Consider the following 20598-nt stretch of genomic DNA (forward strand, 5'->3'; position numbering starts at 1 on the left):
GTAATATCAATATATATATAGATATCTATTATATTTAGCTATTGTATCTTTAATAATCGGATTTATTGAATACAGTGATATTGCAATTTCACAAACAAAATGTAATGGCACTTTCGCCCGGCTGTCTGATTGTGTAAAGTTATGGAACCACAAAATGTTCTCTTGTCATTGTGTGCAGATTACTTGACAAAGTAAATTGTGAGGCGCGGCTTCGTCTAGGGTTGATTAATGAAAATGTCACTCTACATTAAAAAAAAATACCTAAAAACGTGTTAGTCCCTTTATGTTCTTGAAATATCCTAAACTCCAATAATTCTTTTACGCCGGTACTTGAGAATATACGTAAGTTCTTGTTCGTCCTGCAAACGGAAGCTCTCTGAAGAATACACGCACTGCACGAGTATAATCGTGAAAAAAAGTTCGCTGGAAAATGCAGCTGTAAAACAAGTTTATTCTGTGTTACAGCGTCATGAACGTGTATGTTGTTAGCAAGAAGAATATTAAAAAAAACTAAATAAAATACAGTAGGTGTAGGTTTGAACATTTTCTTGATTAGAGCGAAGACGTGAAGAAGGAGACAGCCCTGGGCTCGCCTAACTATTGTGACTGTGAATACGTTCATAGCAACACGATGGGAACTTGGAGCCGAGTAAGTACCCCATTGTGTTACTACTAATATGCCTAATTTATAAGTAAGTAGCTGCGTACAAACGCCGCTTATTGTGTGCTACACCTGCCCCCAACAATATAAGAAAGTTGATACACATAAAATAACTCTTATCCGTAGAAAGCTGGCTAATGTAATAAACAGATCAAAGTTAATAATTTTATTTGATAGAAAATAACTGCCGGCCACTATCCTACATACGTCGCTAAGTGAATTATTTTCTAGGTTAGTTATAGGCTGCACTAATGAGTTAGGTTCTAAGACGTCCTACGGTAATTAAATTAATTCAAATCTTGGTACTTTATTTATACTATAAGTTCTATAGTAACTCTTTCTTGCTGTCATCTCATCCGTCTGTCTATCTTTAACGCTTTCACGATAATTATTGTACGTTTGGCAAGTTACCAGATCTTAGCCATAGAGGAATTAGGATATTACAAGAACTTCTTCTATCATAATTAGTTGAAATTAAATTAAATTTGATAGCAACATCAAATAGGCAAGCTTACAGTTTATCCATATTTCTTTATCGAATCGAAAAGCATAACTAGTGTAACGCCAATAGATTTAGAAATATATGAAAAGCAAATTTAAAAATATGTATTACGAAATAAGAAAGTTAGAATAAACATCTAAACCGTCATTTTAGCATTCCAAAATTGGGATATGTCCTTATACGAAAATTTTGGCAAGGGCGTTGACTCATTGTTGTTATTATAAGCTCAAAATGCGGACGCGGTTGCACAATATGTCGCGAACGCTCGTGTAAGAGCTATAAGGCATCCTGTCGACGTAACCGCTGATTCACGCGCCAGTGAAAGTGGCACATATTTCGTGACCAGCCCGCAGCCCTATCTGTGCGCTCGTGCAGCTTGCCGTATCCGCAGCTAGGTCCGGGATGTTGCTATCAAATAGTATCAATGCTGATTGACGAGCCTTTTATGTGTTGTATTGTTAAAAGACATGTACCTCTAATTTTTGAGACACAAAAAAAAACAAACCAGAAAATAAGTGTAAGTTACTTTTCTGGAGAAAACCTATCCAAGTGTATCGGAATATTTTTGTTTGCCTCAACCCAAACAAGTTGACTTTATATAACTTCAAAATTTTCTTATCATAATTATTCGCACTATGTATGACGTACATTGCAAATATTATTCTGTGAAAGCTCTGCTCACGTTGCGCTGAGGTTACTATCCACAAAATATATTGGCATAGAAAATATTGATTCAAAGCAGAGCCGGAATAATTGAAAAAATATTTACACTTGTTTTTCTTTTATGTAAATGCCGCTGCGGTTACCGTCGTCGTAGATAATGTAAAAGTTATAAAGTAGGCCACTTAGCACATTCTTATTTACATTCTACGGCAACTGGTACATTCATAACAATTTGCTGCAGTTTTTTACGTTTTATATATCTACTGTAAGGATCAGGATTACGTCTGGTCCTAATAGGTCGCAATATGTGATCAATTGACAAGGCATATTGCTAATTGATATGAAGTATTTTTAATGAAGCTGTGCCAAGCTATTATAAAATAGTGTTTTGTGTTTGAAAACCGTGAGATTACGAGAGCTGCGGCGGCGATGAATGAGCGACAATGCTCGCAGGCGCCCAGGCCCCGCTCTGCGCGCGCGCCGCCGAACACTTTCACTGGCGGGCATAGGCTTTGCTGCGATTGTTTATATCTTGTTAATGCGCCTTTTATGTCGCATCTAGATGTATCCGGCTGATGTGACGGCCGTTGACTCCGTTTCTAATTGTGGTTAACTACAAGATTACATATTCTCTTTCCACTTTTTATTCAGCAGGTGGGGTTTAAGCCGATATCTCTTTGCTGTCTGCAATTGTCGTTTTATGTGTGTCTTGCGCGGAACTTAATAAATAATGAGTAAATATATTTACAATTAAATATTCTTTTTTAATAAGAATCACCTATAAATATAGTACTTCTCGTTGACTTCCTCGTCATGCGGTGAACTAGGAAAGTGAATCACGACCTGTTATATAATTTACCACAAATGTCATTGTTGTTCAGTCAGACATGATGTTCATTTCACAATATCACTTTTTTCAGCCGTTAAGGATGTAGGTACCTTTTTATCATTCTATTTATTTACATTGAATTTATCCCTAAACATTTTTCTTTTTGATTTGAGTTATTTTTTAATTTAATGTTATTAATTTTAAAAGTATTTAAGTTTTTTATAGCCGACCACACTATTCTCTGTGAATGTTGTGCACGCCTGTGACTTATTTACACAGGACTAACAATTGTAAACTTATATATGTGTGAGCAATTGTAAATGAAAATGCAAAAACTCTTAATATAAGGGGACTTGCCAATCTGCTTTGCAGAAAAACACTTTTTATGAAGCTCGGAATCTTTTCGTTGTTTAGATATTAGTAGCCCTTTCCTTAACAATACCCTCAGCAGGTATAAGTGTCATAAGTCTGGACAAACAGGTAAAGAAATGGTGTAGATCAATTAATACAAAAAGGTTCACATTACTTTTAATCAATTCCATCTGAATTGTAAGAGATGATTCATACAGAACAATTCTTAATTCTAAAAACAATAAGCATGAAATTCATCTGAATGGCACAAAATATTACTTAAAAATATTGTTTTAACCTTGCTTGACGGCTTGGCTGTAGCTGTAAGGCCGGATGGGACTGGCATTGCCTCTGCTGTCGTAGAAGTTGATGAGTGATTTAACGCTACCGGGTCCAGGGGTCGTTATCGGGTTAGATGCAGGTGGGGGGTTGACTGGAACTGGCTTGATTTGAGCGGGAGTGGGTTGAGCAGGCTTCGGCGGCGTAGGCACGGGTACGGGGACAGGCTTGGCGGCAGGCACAGGTGTCTGGGGCTTTGCAGGGGCGGGTGCGACGGGCGCCGGGGCTGGCTGGCTGGGCACAGCTTGAGGCACCGGTTGCTTGGGAGGCTGCACAGCGGGCGCCGCCGGCCTCATCCCCCCACTCTCCATGTTGATAAAGTCAATGTTCGCATGTTTGTTTATCGGCACGATCTTCCGACCTGAAATTTAGAATTACCTATTTTAAATATTGCCAAGAATGCGAAGACAAAGGAAAGAGTATTAGCCAGGTAACGTTGGTGCAGATACCTACTTTGAAATCTCTTTATTCTAATCGTTGAATGGAATGTCAGACTAGTAGGTAAACAACGATAAGTTGAACTGATCGCCGCAACAACGTTTATTAAAATAATAGTGTATAAAGTATTTGCTTTAAAAACAATTGTAGAACACATATCTTTAATCATGACTTTCTTTTACATTAATTGGTTTACTCACTTATTTGATATAATATTGGTTTACTTACATTCAATCGTACAGAAGACGGACAGCAAAATCAGCGCGGCAGCCTTCATATTGCTCACAATTTGACTAGCGTTCAAAACTCGTTGCCTTCGCGTACTAACCGCTTCGGGACTGATGAACACTGAAGTGTGAATAGTGATGCTAAACAGCTCTGCGGATTGGTCGATATCGACAATTGGCAATGGCAGGATCGAGACGGCCAACTTGTTATACTTCAAGCGAACTGGTCACGTCACTACGTCAGCGACCTCTGTGTACCGTGACCTCATCGATAACATGTTCTCGGTATACGAATGTTTATGTTTTCATAAACAATCATTTTGGAAAGATTAGGTACTACGAATCTGTAATATTTCTAGTTAATTATGTATTTTTTATACTTACTTTCTTTCATGTTGAAATGATTTCAAGTAAATGCTGTAGTGGCCATCAATTAGGATTTTAGGTAATCCATATAAGAACATACCTATGTTATATTATATTATTCGCTATCAAAGGTATATTCAGATCAACCTTGGCGTATAGTAACCTCACAAGTCAAAAAAAAATTCATCAGTATGCATGTTCGCTGCTTCCTGGTGCAGACGACGAGATGATTGTGCGTTAGAAAATGACTGGGTATGACCAGTATCTTTTTAGGTAAACTCTCTTAAAGCTTTCAGGTAAGTACAGAAACATCTCTTCGTCCAATAATTTAATTAAGGTACTTACCTATTGTGTTAAACTGTTGATTACAATCAGTTTGTAAAATCAATAAAATAACTACCTGCCACCAAAAACATAGTAAGGGAACGTGTCAGATTTTCGTGATGCCTACCCTTGCCTACCCTTTATGCTATAATTGCCTGTTTAAAAGTAAATAATTATACCAACACATTAAGATTTTTTCCACGTAATCTAACTTGAAGCATTGCAAAACAAATTAATGAGGAAACCCATGCGATTGTTAATCTATTCCAGGAGCAAAATATTTCAGTAAATATTATTGTTGGAACTGCGGGGGCGATAAGAAAAACCGCAACAGCCGGACATGCAAACATGGTGAGCAGTTGTGTTATTGTTTCTATTAACTAACTACCACTTCTGTACTTCTGTGCAATGAAATAGAAACTTCCATTTGGGATGATCTACAAAACTAGATATACTATGTTACCTTTTGTCATGTAAAAAATCGGATAGTTAGGGTTGATTTATATTAGGCCGGGCCGTGTCCGGGGCGTGCCGTGTACGTGGCTCGAACGGGGCACGGACGTGAAACGTTACATACATTTTGTATGAAGTAAAACCGCAACTTATTATATTATATTAAGGAGTTATGTTATGCAGTAACTTTAATTTTACACACTTTCTAGCAAATTGGCCAGAAACAATGGCAAACAATTGTCACAAAAGTTGATATAGACTCTATTAATATAAACATGCGGTTACGCATTACAACCTCAACTTTTGTGTGACATTTCAAAGTGGAAATTATCAATGACTATCATAAGTTTAGCTACTTATCCATTACCTACCTATAATGTTCCAAAATACAAGAAGTGTCACTGGGTATCAAAGTATTAAAAATTCTAAATTCGGCCTTTTGTCTTACAGAAGTTCATTAGAGCATCATCAACGCATATCCTCAGAACTGGAAGCATTCTAAACGGTTGCTATGTAGTATGTACAGTTGTTTAACAGCACCGTACAAGTATCGAAACGTAGCTCGGACGAGAGCCTAATGCATTAAACATAGAGTAAGAAACGATTTTCCCGCAGTGCGCGGGCGCAGCACGCTACTCTTGCATTGCGCACGCGCGCTCGCCCGCAACGATGCGCTTCTGATAATGTCTCTTTTCTGATGACTTTCTTTTATTCTTAGGATATAAATACTACTGTAACTGTAACATCCTATTTCCATATCCATGGTTTTTCTTTGACAAAGAACGCTTTAAGCGTTATAGTAACAAGACACAAAGTAGGCGCTTGCACCAAATAAAATATTTAGGCACAAAGCTATGCTACACCGGGTTCTTAGATAATATAAATTAAGTATGGGCTTTAAAATGATGAATGCTATTAATATACTCATTAATAGTGGAAAAAAGTAACATGGACAGTTAAATAGGTTTCGAATGTAGGTAAGTAATCTAGATTCATCCATGTGGTGTAGTTTGAGGAGGTAAGTAGTGACTGCATCACATCAATCATATCCACGTTTAGGTAGTGCTACTCATTTGTTATTGTTGGTCACCTTGGTGAATAGGTCGGTACCTAGGATGAAATCATTGTGCTCATTTATCATAATGGGCGTAATAAAGAAAAATACATTCATCATATGGCAGATTTAAACTGCTGAGAGGGCTAATTTCAACTGCAACAGTTTAAAATGTATCCTAGCACAAATATTCATAATAGCAAAGCGCGTCTAGGAAATCCATACATAAAGACAACGCGAGCAGCGTACACAGGTTGCGTATATACAGGTTGCGTGATCTGAGGTGTCAATGACGGAAACCCGTGGAGGTCAATTCTGTTTACCAAGCAAGAATTAGTCTGCATCTCATATTACACATTCAGGGCAATCACCGTTGTCGACGTCGCAAAAACTTCTTGTCCGCACTTAGAATCACAACAACATATCTGTATCTACAGTAAGTGAGCATGACATCACCCAAAGGTCGCGCAGTATCGCCTGCTCGCGCGGGCTCGGAGATCACTAGTGCGTCGTGATCGCGCTACGAACAACGTATTATATCCTATCCAAAATGAAAATTGCACTAGTATTATTGGTTTGTGTGGCGGTATGTCGCGCCGACGACTTGGCACATGCTGCAGGCCAAATCTTCAACAATATTTTGCCCAACTTGATCAGCAACTCTGTGACCGGCCAGCAAGGAAACACAGCGACCAACACCCTTCAGCAAATAGGCACAGTGGTGGGTGGCGTCGTGGACTATGCTAAGAAGAAGAGCTACGAGGACCTGCTGCGTCAGGTGCAGGACTCCACTACAGATGAAGACATTCTGCGTGTGAGTGAGGAAATGTTTAACGCGGATATCAACAATGCTTTGCCGTACATCCAAGTTAATCTGCAAGGCAAGACCAGCCCTCTATCGAAGGATGACCAAGCGCCACAAAGGTGAGTTATTTTCATTTGATCGAAGTGTTTGACCGAACAGTAAAAATCTGAGATCCAAGCTATTTAAATATTGAAATCGTTAGGTATATTTTGAAAAAGGTACCACCTAAGTAGGTACATAACAAAGATTAAATTAAACATGCACTAAAGTATTGATAACATTGTAGCCTCCTGAGCGTGCCTGAGAACGTGTGGAGTGGTCCAACAATCAGGCCTTTTGTTGCACTCTTCGACAATTACCACAAAAACGTGATAAGACCAGAGTTCGTCACGCCCAATGTGAGTATACTTTTATAACTAAGTAAGTAGGTCTCAATTGAATAATTCCGACGTACATAAACAGCTACACACCTGCATCAGACAAGGTAAACTAATGTAGATGATGTCATGTTGCAGGAGGAAACGGAACAAGTCACTTTTATCAACACGATCCTTGCGACCGGGCCAATTAGGAGTCTGATGAACTTTTTGGTTAGCAAAGGTAAGGAAACCTGTTTTGTTCTATTTTGTAGAAGTCATTCACTCTTGGAATAGGTACCTATCCGACTATAACTCGATCGAATGATAGATATTATTGATCCTGATCGCCTATATGAGCAAGATTCAATTTTGTATTAACGCAATTAGATATGAATTTTGAACAACACATTCTATATACATATATTTAGCAACATGACATATGACTATAGGTTCCTAAAGTTCTTATGATTGTTTCTAAAAAAAATATACCATATTTCTTACGTTTTGTTCTCTAAGCGATATTTAATAGCTACTTGGAACGCAGGTTAAAGAGCTTTGGTACTTATTCAATAACACAATAATTGCTTAAGTACTTAAGTTCTATGTTATAACTCACAAGGAGTTTGTTTAAAATCAACTTGTATTTAATCGGTTCAGCATCTCGATTATTAACATGACGTAGCAGCCATGATTATAGCTGAATAACATACCATAGATAGGTACGTACATATTACCATAGGCATTTACCTTAATAACTCTCAACAGATTAACAAGATTGTTAGGGTGCGTCTACACCGTGCAAGTAGCTTGCGCATGAGGCCCGTGCGCAGGTTACATGCATTTTACAAACGTGCGGGTCCAGCGACTCGCGCATGTTGTACCAAGTCAAAATACCCACCCGGGTGCTCTTGTCACTTGTCAACTACATGCACCGTGTGATGCACCCTTAAAAATTGTAAGGCACCCACCATGAACACACTTGTTTCTCTGTTACATGTCTCTGCGAATAAAGGTTTTCAAGGTTTTCTCTTTCTTAAAAATTGTGAGGTCGTCTAGCTTACCTATATTTTCTACCAGGACTTACCCAAATGAACGAGTACAACGAGCAAGTAGAGCTGCTGAAGAAGATCTGGTTCACGAAGTACGCGCGCCACTGGACAGGACTGTGCAAGTGCAGCTGCGCCTTCGAGAACATCTTCATGGCTGAGCTCAAGTCCAACGACGTGCTCGGTCAGTATCTTATAACTTAGGAATGAGAACTTTGTTGCTAACTAACACGCATGTCCAATGCGGTGAGTATGCAGCCCCTAGCTGAGGCAACTTTGTTCAGGAGTGAACTTTTTGGTGGATCAAAATTAGGTATGGTCTTTGATGCAATTCAAGCACCAGTCAATATCTTTAAAACTTTTTCGAAAATCTTATAATTCACATTTTCGATTTTTGGCGAAAATCTTTTCGTTTTCCTCGAAAGAGTACCTACCTACTCATGACGACAGAGGTGTGTTGGATTTGTTATTAAAATTAGCTTAACTGTGCCAACTATATTGACTCCTAATGTACACTGTTGAACATGAATTGCTAACCATAGCTAATTGACTATATTTACTTACAGGGCTCCACAGCTGGTTGTTCTTCGCTAAGCGCGAACAAGATCGCAAAGCCAATTACTTGGGCTACTTGGATAAACTAGATCTGTCCGGGGTAAGTTAGCGTTCTGTGATAATTATGTAAAATATATTCTTATTTAAATACTTATCTTGGCCTTAAATGGGATCAGGTGCAACTAAGCTCGTTCAAATTAAATCTTGTTAAGGAGACATCGACAAGAATTAAAAATGATTTACTACAAAAGAAGGAAAGTTTCGTAGCACGTACTTAAATGAAATGCAAAATTCGGTAAAATAATATTTACTTCAGAATTGAAACCGGTCAATGTGGGCTTACGAGAGAGTAATTTCTCGCCAGTTGCCGATTGTAGGTATACAAACCCAATCGCCTAGAGTTATCTAAGGGTCATATTAAGTTTTGAGTGCACAACAGTCGATAATAAATACCTACGTAAATGTTGGCATAAGATCACCAATCGGATAAACATAGGTCAGCTAATTAAACCCAAATGCTTATGTTTTACAGAAAGGAATGATCTTGAAGCAGCACTCAGTCCTGAGCGAGACTAAGGACGCGCCCGAGGTGACCATGTTCGTGGGCACGTCTCCCGAGCTGGAGGTAGCTCTGTACACCATGTGCTTCATGGCACGGCCTGACAGACCCTGCCGGCTGCGATACAACAACATCAACTTCTCCATACAAACCAAAACCTTGAAGTCAGAAAATGTACTCCTCATCGACACTGCATACCCCTTCTACTAAGATACTAAGCTTCTTTGTAATTATTATTATTTATGAACAATATTTTAAGACACTCACACTGCTTCTCTAGGCCAATTTAAGCTCTCTCAATAGTCTTGATAACGATAATTACACGAGTTATGTATTTATAAACTTTAGAACAGAGATAACGCTAGAACAAGCGAGTTATCAGGCCCCGATCCGCGGGTCTTGCCCCTTGATAAACATGTTGTTAAATGTGAAATCTCGCAACATCCCATTTTAAGACGAGATAATGTATGATAAAATAATAAAACCAATTCAGTGTAAATATTTTTTTATTGCAACATTTCTCTAAAACACTGACGATTAGACAAAATATTCATAGTTGATACGTAATTAATTTTATCTAAACACGGTTTACTACAGATCATAACTATGAAAGACGACAAGACGTGCATCCAGTTATGTTATTGTCTCAACATGGCACAGGTGATACACACTAGCCACTAGTCTTCGGTTATATTGGTAAGTCGTAATACTCGAGCATTAAACATTCTAAGGATAGTATGTATAATTACGTTTACAATATGAGTTATAGCAAGACCTGCATAGTTATATTACACTTACTCAACCAATAGGAGCAACAATAAAGTCCTATATAAAAACAGCAACAAAAATATTTTTGTAAAATATGTCTTATAAATCACTGCAAACAATATTAACAAAAACCGATCTTATATACATAAAATATTAAAATCGCGGTACAAGCTAAGTCGCCGATTTTTTATGCAATCATTTCAATCACTCGTTAAAACACCTTTCAAAATGCTTAATAAAAATAAGATTCTTGGTAGAGATAATAATGTATAACTTTGACCTATTGCGATTACAGTTTACCAGCATTATACAGTCTGGTTGAATATAGAATATAGGTATATAATGATAGAAGATGTACCGAAAATTTACAAATTAATAGCAAAAGTTTTAAATAAACCACGATAAAATAAAAATGAACCCGTAATACCTCTTTAAAGAATACTAAAAGTTAGCTTTAAATACTTCAATGTTGTATGCAATTGTTTGCAGACTAAAGCCGCGTCGTCACTCGACATACATCTGTTAGCTGAGACGACGAGGCCTTACTCTGCACTTCACTTATATTTAATTGAAATTCACCCACTACATTTTCCTATGTTTTAGCTGACCAATTGACAGTAAAGATATGTATATAGTAAGAAAATAAATAAAAGGAACTTATTGTAAGACTTATATTAAATACTTCTGACTAGAATACCGTTGGATGATTTGCAGTATATCCACAGTGTAGATATATTAGTCTTACATTGTATATTTATACTAAATTGCTAAAACAATAAACTAAAAATATTTACAAACATCATGAAAATATCTAAAACCACTGATAATACATTTATAATAATTCATACCGTATGACAATCGGTTCATATTTCAAAGTATTCTTGCTTAACTATTCAGGTATCTTATTCTTACAGATTCCTAGATGTTTCGCAGCAAGCGTGACAGGTGACATTGCTACGAAACTAATTCATAAATAAAATTAATCTTATTCGAAGTGATTACATTAGCTAGATAACAATGACACTTAGTTCAGACGAAATAAGAGCCATACTCGTGCGGCATGACGCCGCGGCGCGGGTAGAAGGTGTGCGTGAGCGAGTAGTTCATCAGGTTGGAGATGTTCGAGGTGTAGATGTCGGCGAAGCGGAACAGACGCCGCGAGAAGTAAGTCGGGTTGTGGTATGTACGGAACACGCTACCGAATTGTGGGTTAAACACTGCCTTTATTTCATTCCTGCAATTGACACAACAACTCCTACAATGGAAGCATGAAAACAAAACACAACACAGCGTTATTTACAGCCAATCAGCACTTACAAACACAGTAATTTAGATTAGCTTATAATTAGTCCTAGTAAACATTATTTATCCTCTGAAAAAAATAGTTAAATTTAATAAAAAGTAAATATGCACGAATCCTTTTTCCAAATATATCTGTTATATAAACAAATATTTGAAATCGGCATTTTTCTGTATTGCAAATGGCAAAAGCATTTATCACCTCAGCAACATTTATTACTTACCCAAGTCCCTGAAAGCTAGAACCTTGTCAAGTTACATAAATGTTAACCAACCTGAGGTAGTCCCTTTCGGCCATCCACTCGGTGACGACCTCCAAAGCTTCAGGGTCCTTGTAGTCCTGGTGATCCTCAATGAGCTGCGTCAGCATCTGCAGCCAGTTCGCGTTCTCCTTGAACGACTGTGTGTTCAAGGTGTTGATTTCATGCTGTCAATGGAAAAATTTATTAAGTGATTTTAGATTCTATTACAATGACTCCAAAGTCGATTTTTTAAAGTCGAATAGTGCGCCAACCGATAAGTTATCAGAAATCTGTAGTAATGAAAATCGAAGTACCAAATCGTTTGAAACACAAAACATACTCGTGCTCGCTGGCTAGTAGAAATTCTTTTAAAACTTTGCTGAATAGTTGCCAAGTATGAAACCGAAATAGGTAAGCATTTTCAGTTTTCTGGCACTAACTATAATCTTAGACTAATAATACTGCGACATACAGAGGACATTGCAAAGCTTTAACGTCAAATGCCAATCATGTTTAAACGATAGAATCATGGAGTAAACAAATGTTTGTATCATATCAATCTTTGCTTAGAAAACGATGAGAGATTATGAGAAAAGCCTTTGCCAAAAAGGGTTACGTTTTTAAAGACCTTGTCTATTCTATAGGATTGTTCGAAAGAGTAACCGCGGCTTTGGTACATAAAAGGCTTAAGAAGGAACATGGTGGGTTTTGCTCAGTAGGAGTCTGACACTGCTGCTCCCGAAGCGGGAGGTCATCTGAAGATTTCCCACCAAAAAACAAGTAGGCAGTATGCTTGGTCTTACCGTCAACTCATTAATGATAGCGCCAGTACGCCAGCCGTGCTCGAGCGTGACATCAGCGAGGTCGCTGTACGGGTGGTCGCCGAAGTACAGCACCTGGTGCCCGTACCAGCCCGTCAGGTCTTGTAGCTGCTTCACCGTACCCTGTAATGTTATTACTTGGCCTTGAATGAGTGCTTTCGCGTCGTTGAGTAAGATTTTCATTAGTAGCCTTCATAATTAGGCTGATAAATGACGTAGGTACGATTTTTTTAATAAGCTTTATCAATCAATATCATTTCTGTATGAAACGTCGCTTATTTATATTAGAGCGTTTCATATACCTAAGCGGATTTTCAGCCCCCGTGCAATCAAAAACCCGAGCGAAAAATCCGCTCTGTTTACGAGAGGCCAAGTCCCCTAGCTTTAAAGCGCTATAAACCATGTTGCGAACTGACCTCGTAATAAATGATTCCCTTTTCTAACGACGTGACTTTTTCCCAAATGTGTGTATTGGCGTTTTTGTCGAACACTCGGATGGGCCGCGACACCTCCGTGAAGAACTTGGGTTTATTCGCGTTCACGATCACTACGTCGAAATAGTCTCGCCAGTCATGGCCTACCAACATCTCCATGCCTGCATTACTGAATAAAAAAAATCAAAAAAAATCATTGCAAACAGTTTTCCCCACATAAATGAATATTGAGAATAATATTTTTTTTGCACATAAACAAATCAATGACGATTTATTTACGGACGAAGTATACAGCTACACACGCATATTACATACACACAGTCTCCTGTTGTGCAAATTAATAGGACAACATGTGTCTTACGTTCTACATTGTAGTTTACTAGGTCATATGACTTAGAAGATAGATGTAATCATATATCCTACGTACATATAACTATCATTTGCTTTGTGTTAACTATCATAAGATTAATCTGTTATGTCTATAAAATGTCACAGTAGTAAACTGAAACATAAGGTGTATGTTACTCACACAAAATGATATGGACTGTTTGTCACGAGGAAGAGCTTCTTATCATTATCCTGCAGCATTTGAAAGTATTTCCTCAGGTCTGCATTGGGCCTTATGTACTCCTTCACATTTTGAGCAACTATCTTGTGCATTATAGGATGGCAGCTTTGCACTGAGTTCTAGAATAAATAGGTTCAATATTAACCCCTTAATTTCTTTATTTAAAAAATTGCTCAAATATATATTTTGCAGTATTTATGTAGATAATTTACCTTGACATCTAAGAACAAAATTTCAGGATGATAGTCAATGTGATTTTTGATAAAATACTCAGCTACGTTACACAGTAAACCCATTTCAGGAACTGAAAATAAATCTGCTAAATGCACCATCTTAGCTCTATTCGGCTGGAAATAACGAATATTATGTTATTGTAAACTATTCAAATGTTATATTTTACAGGTAACTGTAAAAGGCTTTGTAACACGAGGATGTGTAAACCTAAAGATTCTCATAACAAGTGAAAAATTATTTCAAAGAATTCAATTCAAGTTATCAAATGTTTTATATAAGATGCAATAACTTTTATTGAAATTATATCAATAAAACTTCTTACTTCATCGTCTTCATATTATAAATAGTCATAGAAAGGGTGTTTATAGCTTGGAATTCAAACAACTGTGTGTAAATACATACATTGGTATGTAAATACATGAGTATCTTTACATACATGGTCCTTGTGTCAACATTGCAAAGGGGAGAACAAATGAATGATTGCTTACAAGTGCCAGTGATTACTGACTGCTATCTACTCTACAAATCTGTGTTCTATTGATAACAGTAGTTTCAACCTTAGCGCTAAGGACACAAGGGTTAAATAAGTCTGCTAATTTTGATATAGAAAATATTACTGGCTGTTTCTCAAAGTGAACCAGGCATATTGAAACACTAGCCTTTTTCCATAGTTTCACCCTTGTCCTGAGGGAACTACCACCTATACTGGGATAACAAATAGCCAAATAGCAGATAATTAATGTAGCTTTCTAATGGTGATTTTTTTTTTAAATTGGTCTACAAACAAACAAACAAAAATACAAATTTTACCTCTTTATAATATTACTATAGATATAGATGGAATATAATTAAAATAGTACATACTTTATGAGCTCTAGTATCTCCCTCAACATATGCGATGGGTATGATTCTGTTCCTGTATAACTTGAGCACTTCCTCAGAAGACACCTGCGAGAGACCTCGGTACACAGCCCCAAATTGTATTTGTAAAAAGGAGTCCAGTTTCAAAAGGAGGCCTTTCTCTATATCATAATGTAAACCTCTTACAGCGAAATTAGGTTTGTACTCCAACTGTAATATTTCTGGAGGATACTGTAAACGAAATTTTATCATTAAAACTTTTTAAGTTATAATTTATGATATTTAACAAAGAATAGATTAATTAATAATAATAAGACTTCACAATATAATCTTTGAGTTTGCAGTATTGTTCAAAGCAAATGTATTGAACATTTTGGGCTGGGAATTAACAACACATGTTTAAATATACAAACACCAACCTTATACTTTTCTAATAGTATTTCTCTGCCGAGATTATAGAGCAGATGCTCCAGACTCGGTTTATAATGTGCCAAAGTATAATCATAGTCAAAACCATACACTTTGACTTCAGAAAGATCCAGCTCATTGCAGGCAAATACGCCTCTTGGATTTACATCTTGAGGTAATTTTTTAGCTGAAAAATAATATTTTATTAGCGCCTAAACCGTACAGTTACACGAAATTCGCGAGTCATAATATATTTTTATACTTACATTTAAATTTTAGCTTCGTACGACAATATGCCTCTTTTAATAACTCGCGTGTTGAAAAACTCCTGCATAACCCATTTTCTGGACTTTTTTTCGGTAGTTGTGTTATACTGCTTTTCCATTTTCGTATTCCAAGTGTTAAATTACTACGTAAACTCATCAACGATGTCATTTTTATAAAATACAACGTTTAACGTATCACTTAAAACAAAGCCAATACACATGGATCTAGTGTTTTACGCATTAATATTACAAAAATAGATTAGTTGATTCTCAGGTTTTATTATTATTAATTTAAAATCGTTGCATAATTATTCGAATAAACATCACGCACACACTACCCTTCAGTGCCTGATTTTTATACTGACAGTGACAAGCAACTGACAAATGACAATACTGACACAAACCATTTCAAGCTCGGAATTGTAAACTATCTGGAACTACTTTTTGACGCCTTTTAAATTCTCGCCACAGAGTGTCTTTGGTTAGCACGTGTGCCTAGAATTTTCAGCTGTTTTAAGTGTTTTGGTGAACTTTTGTGACTTAGTTTTGTGTTTGTGTGTTGTCCTTGTGTTTGTCTCCAGTGGTGTACTGTTATTTCGGTAACTAACAACTTTTTTACAAGCATAATGGATCAAAATAAACCCCCCGATCCCGATCCTCCCGACATCTCTGCATATGCTCCACTTTCCCCGAACTATCCGCTATCCCAACTCGCTGATGTTGCTTGCAGCATCGCGGACTCCCAGACCCCATCAACCTCGAATACCAGAAAACGATCCGGAGATGATGCCAACATTGGCGTGTCAACCCCGCCATCCAAACAACAAAGAAACCTAGTTGGCCGCAGCAGGTACTCTGCTACTGATAAGGCACCTTTTATCGTTCATGTCTCTCGATTGGAGCCCCAGCCTAACGCCGGTACCTCTCTACACCCTGTTACATTCGGAATATTCCTACAAAAACATAGCATTACTAACGTTGTCCGAGATGGTGTTAAAAAAGTTGGTAGGAACCGTGTGTCTGTAGAGTTCAAATCCCCTCAGGATGCAAACTCATTCATTATCAACAGCATTTTACACAAGAACCGCTATGTTGCCTCTATCCCCACTTTTAATATAACTCGGATGGGAGTTGTGACTGGTGTTCCCACTGATTTAAATGAAGAGGAAGCCCAAAAGTACTTACAGGTCCCTTCAGGTTGTGGTGAAATCCTGAAAGTTCGTCGCATAAGCAGGAAGGTAGTTATAGATGGAGTGACTGAATTCAAGGCAACAGAGACATGTGTACTTACATTTGATGGCCAAGTATTACCTCAAAGAGTATTTTGCTGTTACACCTCCCTTCCAGTTCAGCAATATGTTTATCCCACCATCCAGTGCCGTAAGTGCTGCAGGTTTGGTCATGTGGAACTAGTGTGTCGGTCCAAGCCTCGCTGCAGTAAGTGCGGCCATGATCACCCTGGTGATGGTTGCAGCACTTCTGAGGCGGAGGCATTCTGTGTGCTCTGCTCAGGGAATCATTTTGCAAATAGCAAATCATGCCCGGAGTTGGGTAGACAGAAGGCCATTAAGACGGATATGGCTGAGAAGTCCCTTTCATATGCTGAAGCTAGCAAATCTGTCCCACTTCCTTCTCGCAATTATGCTAATGCTGCAAAAGCTATTCCCGCCCCCACTCAGTCATACCGCAAAACTGTTTTCCTTAAGCCAAAGACCCATGCCCCTCTATCTCCCTCTTATGATAAGGCTGCCCATCAGCAGATTATTAACTCCCTGCACCTTCACAGCCTGATGGCTGCGCTCTGAATAACCCATTCATTGATAATAATGTTTCCTCAATAATAGATATTCTTATTAAACTTCTATCTACAATTCTATCCACCAATAATACCCATTACCGTCCAACGTTGCCTACCAACTAACTAACCTTTTATTAAATATTAGAAATGGCGCCTCGCCAAGTATTCCTTCAATGGAATGTGAGGAGCGTGTGGCATAAAAAGCACGACCTCATATTCCTCCTCAACAAATTCAAGCCTCTGGCTTGCTCTGTAGCTGAGACTTGGCTCACCCCGAGTCTCAGTTTTAATATGCCACTATTTAATATTCTCAGATGTGACAGATCTGATGGCTATGGAGGGTCGGCTCTCCTTGTTAATAATCGTGTTCCCCTTTCCACCTTGACTCTTCCGGTTCTGGATGGTGATATGAATATAGTTGCGTGTAAAATTGAGGGTATCACTGTTTTATCAGTGTATATTTCCCATCCTCAGCGTAGGTTTTTAACCACCATTAGGGACATTTTGAATAACATAGTGGGACCTGTGCTCGTCATGGGTGATTTCAACTGTCACCACTTTAGATGGGGCTCCAATCGTTGTGATTCGTTTGGGGAAGGTTTAGTAGAAATCTTGGATGATTTAGACCTTTGCATCTTAAATGATGGTAGCCCTACTCGTAGATCCCTTCCAGGACAGCAAAAGAGTTGTGTAGACCTCACATTCTGTTCAGTAGAGTTGGCGGCATCAATTCATTGGGAATGTACTACTCTGACGCATGGTAGCGACCATTACCCCATTGTTGTAACTTTAATTAATAAAACTTATTTAGAGAAAACGTCTCCTCCACTATTGAAGTACAACTTGTCCAAACCTGATTGGTCGAGGTTTGCATCTTTACTGGAGGAGAAAATTTGTGTGCTTCCAAATTTAACTTCAAGTTTCCAAGATTCTTCTGGTCACTGCCATGCTAAGAGCTGTTACGATGGCTTTATCTCGGCCATTACCTCAAGCGCAGACTCTACATTTCCGTTGCGTAACTGTGCCAGAAATAAAATCCCGTCACCCCCGTGGTGGGATCAAGAATGCACATCGGTTATTAAAGAAAGAAAAGAGACCGAAAACAGTACAATGATGCGATGAATAGCGACAATCTTATACGGTACAGACGAGTGTTAGCTCAATCTCGGCGGCTTCTTCGCAAGAAGAAACGTCGCGGTTGGGTTAAGTTTTGCACTTCTCTATCCCCTTCCACTCCCATTTCAGCAGTTTGGAAGAGCATTAATCGTTTCAGGCGAGGCTGCTCCCCATCTATCTCTTCCCTATCTCGAGAGAAACTGCTGAATCCTTTTTCGACAAAATTGCTCCAGCCTATGTTCCTTCTTCCTCAGAACTTCTGCTCCCGTCTGTAAATATTGTGGATGATCCTATGAATGAACCATTTTCGTTGGAGGAACTTGATGCGGTATTACGTCATGTTAGGGATTCCGCCCCAGGCATAGACGGCATACCGTACTCATTTGCAGTTCATTTTGGTTTTGAAGCAAAAATATTTTTAGGAATAATAAATTATTGCTATCAATTTGGTTGGGTTCCTGAACAGTGGAAAGCTCAGATAGTAATTCCCTTTGAAGCCCGGCAAGACTGCTGATGATCCGAATGGCCTTAGACCAATTGCTTTGTCCTCAGTGTTGGCCAAGATATTGGAACATTTAATTAAAAATAGACTTGAGTGGTTGGTGGAGTCTAGGGATCTACTGCCGAGTAGTCAGTTTGGCTTTAGAAAGGGGCTTAGCACCATGGACAGTGTGGCAATTTTGGTTACTGATATCCGTACAGCCTTTTCCAAAATGAATCCGCTGTAGCCACTTTCCTTGACATCTCTTCCGCATACGACAGCGTCCTTCTTCCTGTTCTCAGGCAAAATTGCAACAGCTGAGGATTCCGGGTAAGATGGTACAATGTATATGCGCACTCCTCATGTCTCGCTCTTTGATGCTCAGAGTGCAGGGGAGGTATTTGAGGTGAGACAGACGTGGAAGGGCCTTCCCAAGGCTCAGTTCTAAGCCCTCTACTATACAACCTGTATACAGCAGACATTGGCTCCTGCCTTAATTCTGACTGCCACCTTTACAATACGCTGACGATCTAGTGTTGTATGTAGTAAATCCATCTATTACGGACGCTGCCTCATCTCTCTCTCTCTCCTGGACTCTCTGCACACATGGCTTTTGGACCATGGTCTCTCGTTATCCGCCCCAAAAGCTCGGTAGTGATTTTTTCCCGAAAACTACTGATCCCTCAGGTCTCAGTTAACACTCAAGGACAAGATATCCCCATAGGCAACAAAACAAAATTTTTAGGCGTTTTCTTAGACCCAAAATTATCCGGGATTCACCACTTTAATTACTTGATCAAAAGATGCGAAAGAGCAATCTCCATCTTGAAAGCTCTCGCTGGTGTCTGGTGGGGGCCCACCCTTCACTATGAAACTGGTCTACAACGCCTTAGTCCGTAGTATCCTGGACTATGGGTCACACCTGGTGATTCCAAGCAACAAGGGTGCCTTGGCCGGTTTAGATAGGATTCAGTCTCAATGCCTTCGAATCATCTCAGGTTGCATGAAGTCGTCGCCTATTAACGCCTTGCAGGTCGAATGCGCTGAACCCCCCCTAGCCCTAAGACGTCAGTACCTCGCTTCCCGTTTCCTATCCAGGGTTATACCCAAGTCATCTCACCCCCTCATCCCAAAACTCAGAGAGCTTGACACTCTTTGTCACAGCTCCAAATATTGGGAACACAAAGAGATTCCCCTATTCCTAAAAGCATATCGGTTTTTTCAAAATTTAGAATCCCCCATTGCTCCACATCCCAGACTTCCTCTATTTAATTACCCTTATGAAGTACTTTGCTTCACCCCTAAAATATTTTATAACATTGGCATATCCAAAAACTCCCCGTCTGCAAATTCGGCCTTTAATGCGGTTTTAGGTGAACGATGGATTGGGTTTCAAAAGTTCTTCACGGATGCTTCCAAATCAAATGGTGGCTGTACTGGAGCCGCGGTTTACTATCAGAACTCTAAAATAATTTTGAAATTCAGATGTCCGAAGGAGTCTTCAGTATTTACAGGCGAGTGTGTGGCACTATTGGAAGCTTGTCGTTTTATAGAGTCCCATGAGATCTTTACTGACTCCCTTAGCTGTCTCCAAGCCCTATCCCAGAATCCCTTTAGAACTAAACTCCACTGTCCTATTGTCCTGGATATTAAAAAGTCCCTTTTCTCCTGCACTAGGCAAGAGAAAGAAGTACACTTAGTCTGGATCCCTAGCCACTGCGGTATAGCGGGCAATGAATGTGCCGATGCATTGGCCAAAGATGCGTGTTCA

At 38.8% G+C, this 20598-nt stretch overlaps 3 protein-coding genes across 4 annotated transcripts; 1 reads left to right on the plus strand and 2 right to left on the minus strand.

Moving 5' to 3' along the window:
• Positions 1 to 3167: 3167 nt before the first annotated feature.
• LOC110378899 (uncharacterized) lies at positions 3168 to 4222 on the minus strand. The gene is made up of 2 exons (XM_021338332.3): positions 4012 to 4222; positions 3168 to 3706 (listed from the first exon to the last, which is right to left on the minus strand). Exons 1-2 carry the CDS (start codon positions 4058 to 4060, stop codon positions 3300 to 3302), a joined length of 456 nt encoding a protein of 151 aa, XP_021194007.3. The 5' UTR covers positions 4061 to 4222; the 3' UTR covers positions 3168 to 3299.
• Positions 4223 to 6671: 2449 nt separating this feature from the next.
• On the plus strand, positions 6672 to 10030 carry LOC110378898 (endoribonuclease CG2145). Its single transcript, XM_021338331.3, has 6 exons — positions 6672 to 7131; positions 7299 to 7410; positions 7528 to 7612; positions 8449 to 8601; positions 8984 to 9072; positions 9505 to 10030. The coding sequence occupies exons 1-6, from the start codon at positions 6758 to 6760 to the stop codon at positions 9739 to 9741; spliced, it is 1050 nt and encodes a 349-aa protein (XP_021194006.3). The 5' UTR covers positions 6672 to 6757; the 3' UTR covers positions 9742 to 10030.
• Positions 10020 to 15792, minus strand: LOC110378897 (5'-nucleotidase domain-containing protein 3). Of its 2 annotated transcripts, none has more exons than XM_049836706.2 (9): positions 15433 to 15792; positions 15178 to 15353; positions 14762 to 14989; positions 13876 to 14010; positions 13625 to 13782; positions 13078 to 13264; positions 12644 to 12784; positions 11874 to 12025; positions 10020 to 11554 (listed from the first exon to the last, which is right to left on the minus strand). In XM_049836706.2, exons 1-9 carry the CDS (start codon positions 15599 to 15601, stop codon positions 11329 to 11331), a joined length of 1572 nt encoding a protein of 523 aa, XP_049692663.2. In that variant the 5' UTR covers positions 15602 to 15792; the 3' UTR covers positions 10020 to 11328. The 2 variants fall into 2 exon arrangements, with proteins under 2 accessions (XP_049692663.2, XP_021194005.3); XM_021338330.3 differs by having other exon boundaries at positions 10020 to 11533; positions 15433 to 15790.
• Positions 15793 to 20598: the final 4806 nt, after the last annotated feature.

Source organism: Helicoverpa armigera, chromosome 3 (genome assembly GCF_030705265.1).
Source record: "Helicoverpa armigera isolate CAAS_96S chromosome 3, ASM3070526v1, whole genome shotgun sequence".
Lineage (NCBI taxonomy): Eukaryota > Metazoa > Arthropoda > Insecta > Lepidoptera > Noctuidae > Helicoverpa > Helicoverpa armigera.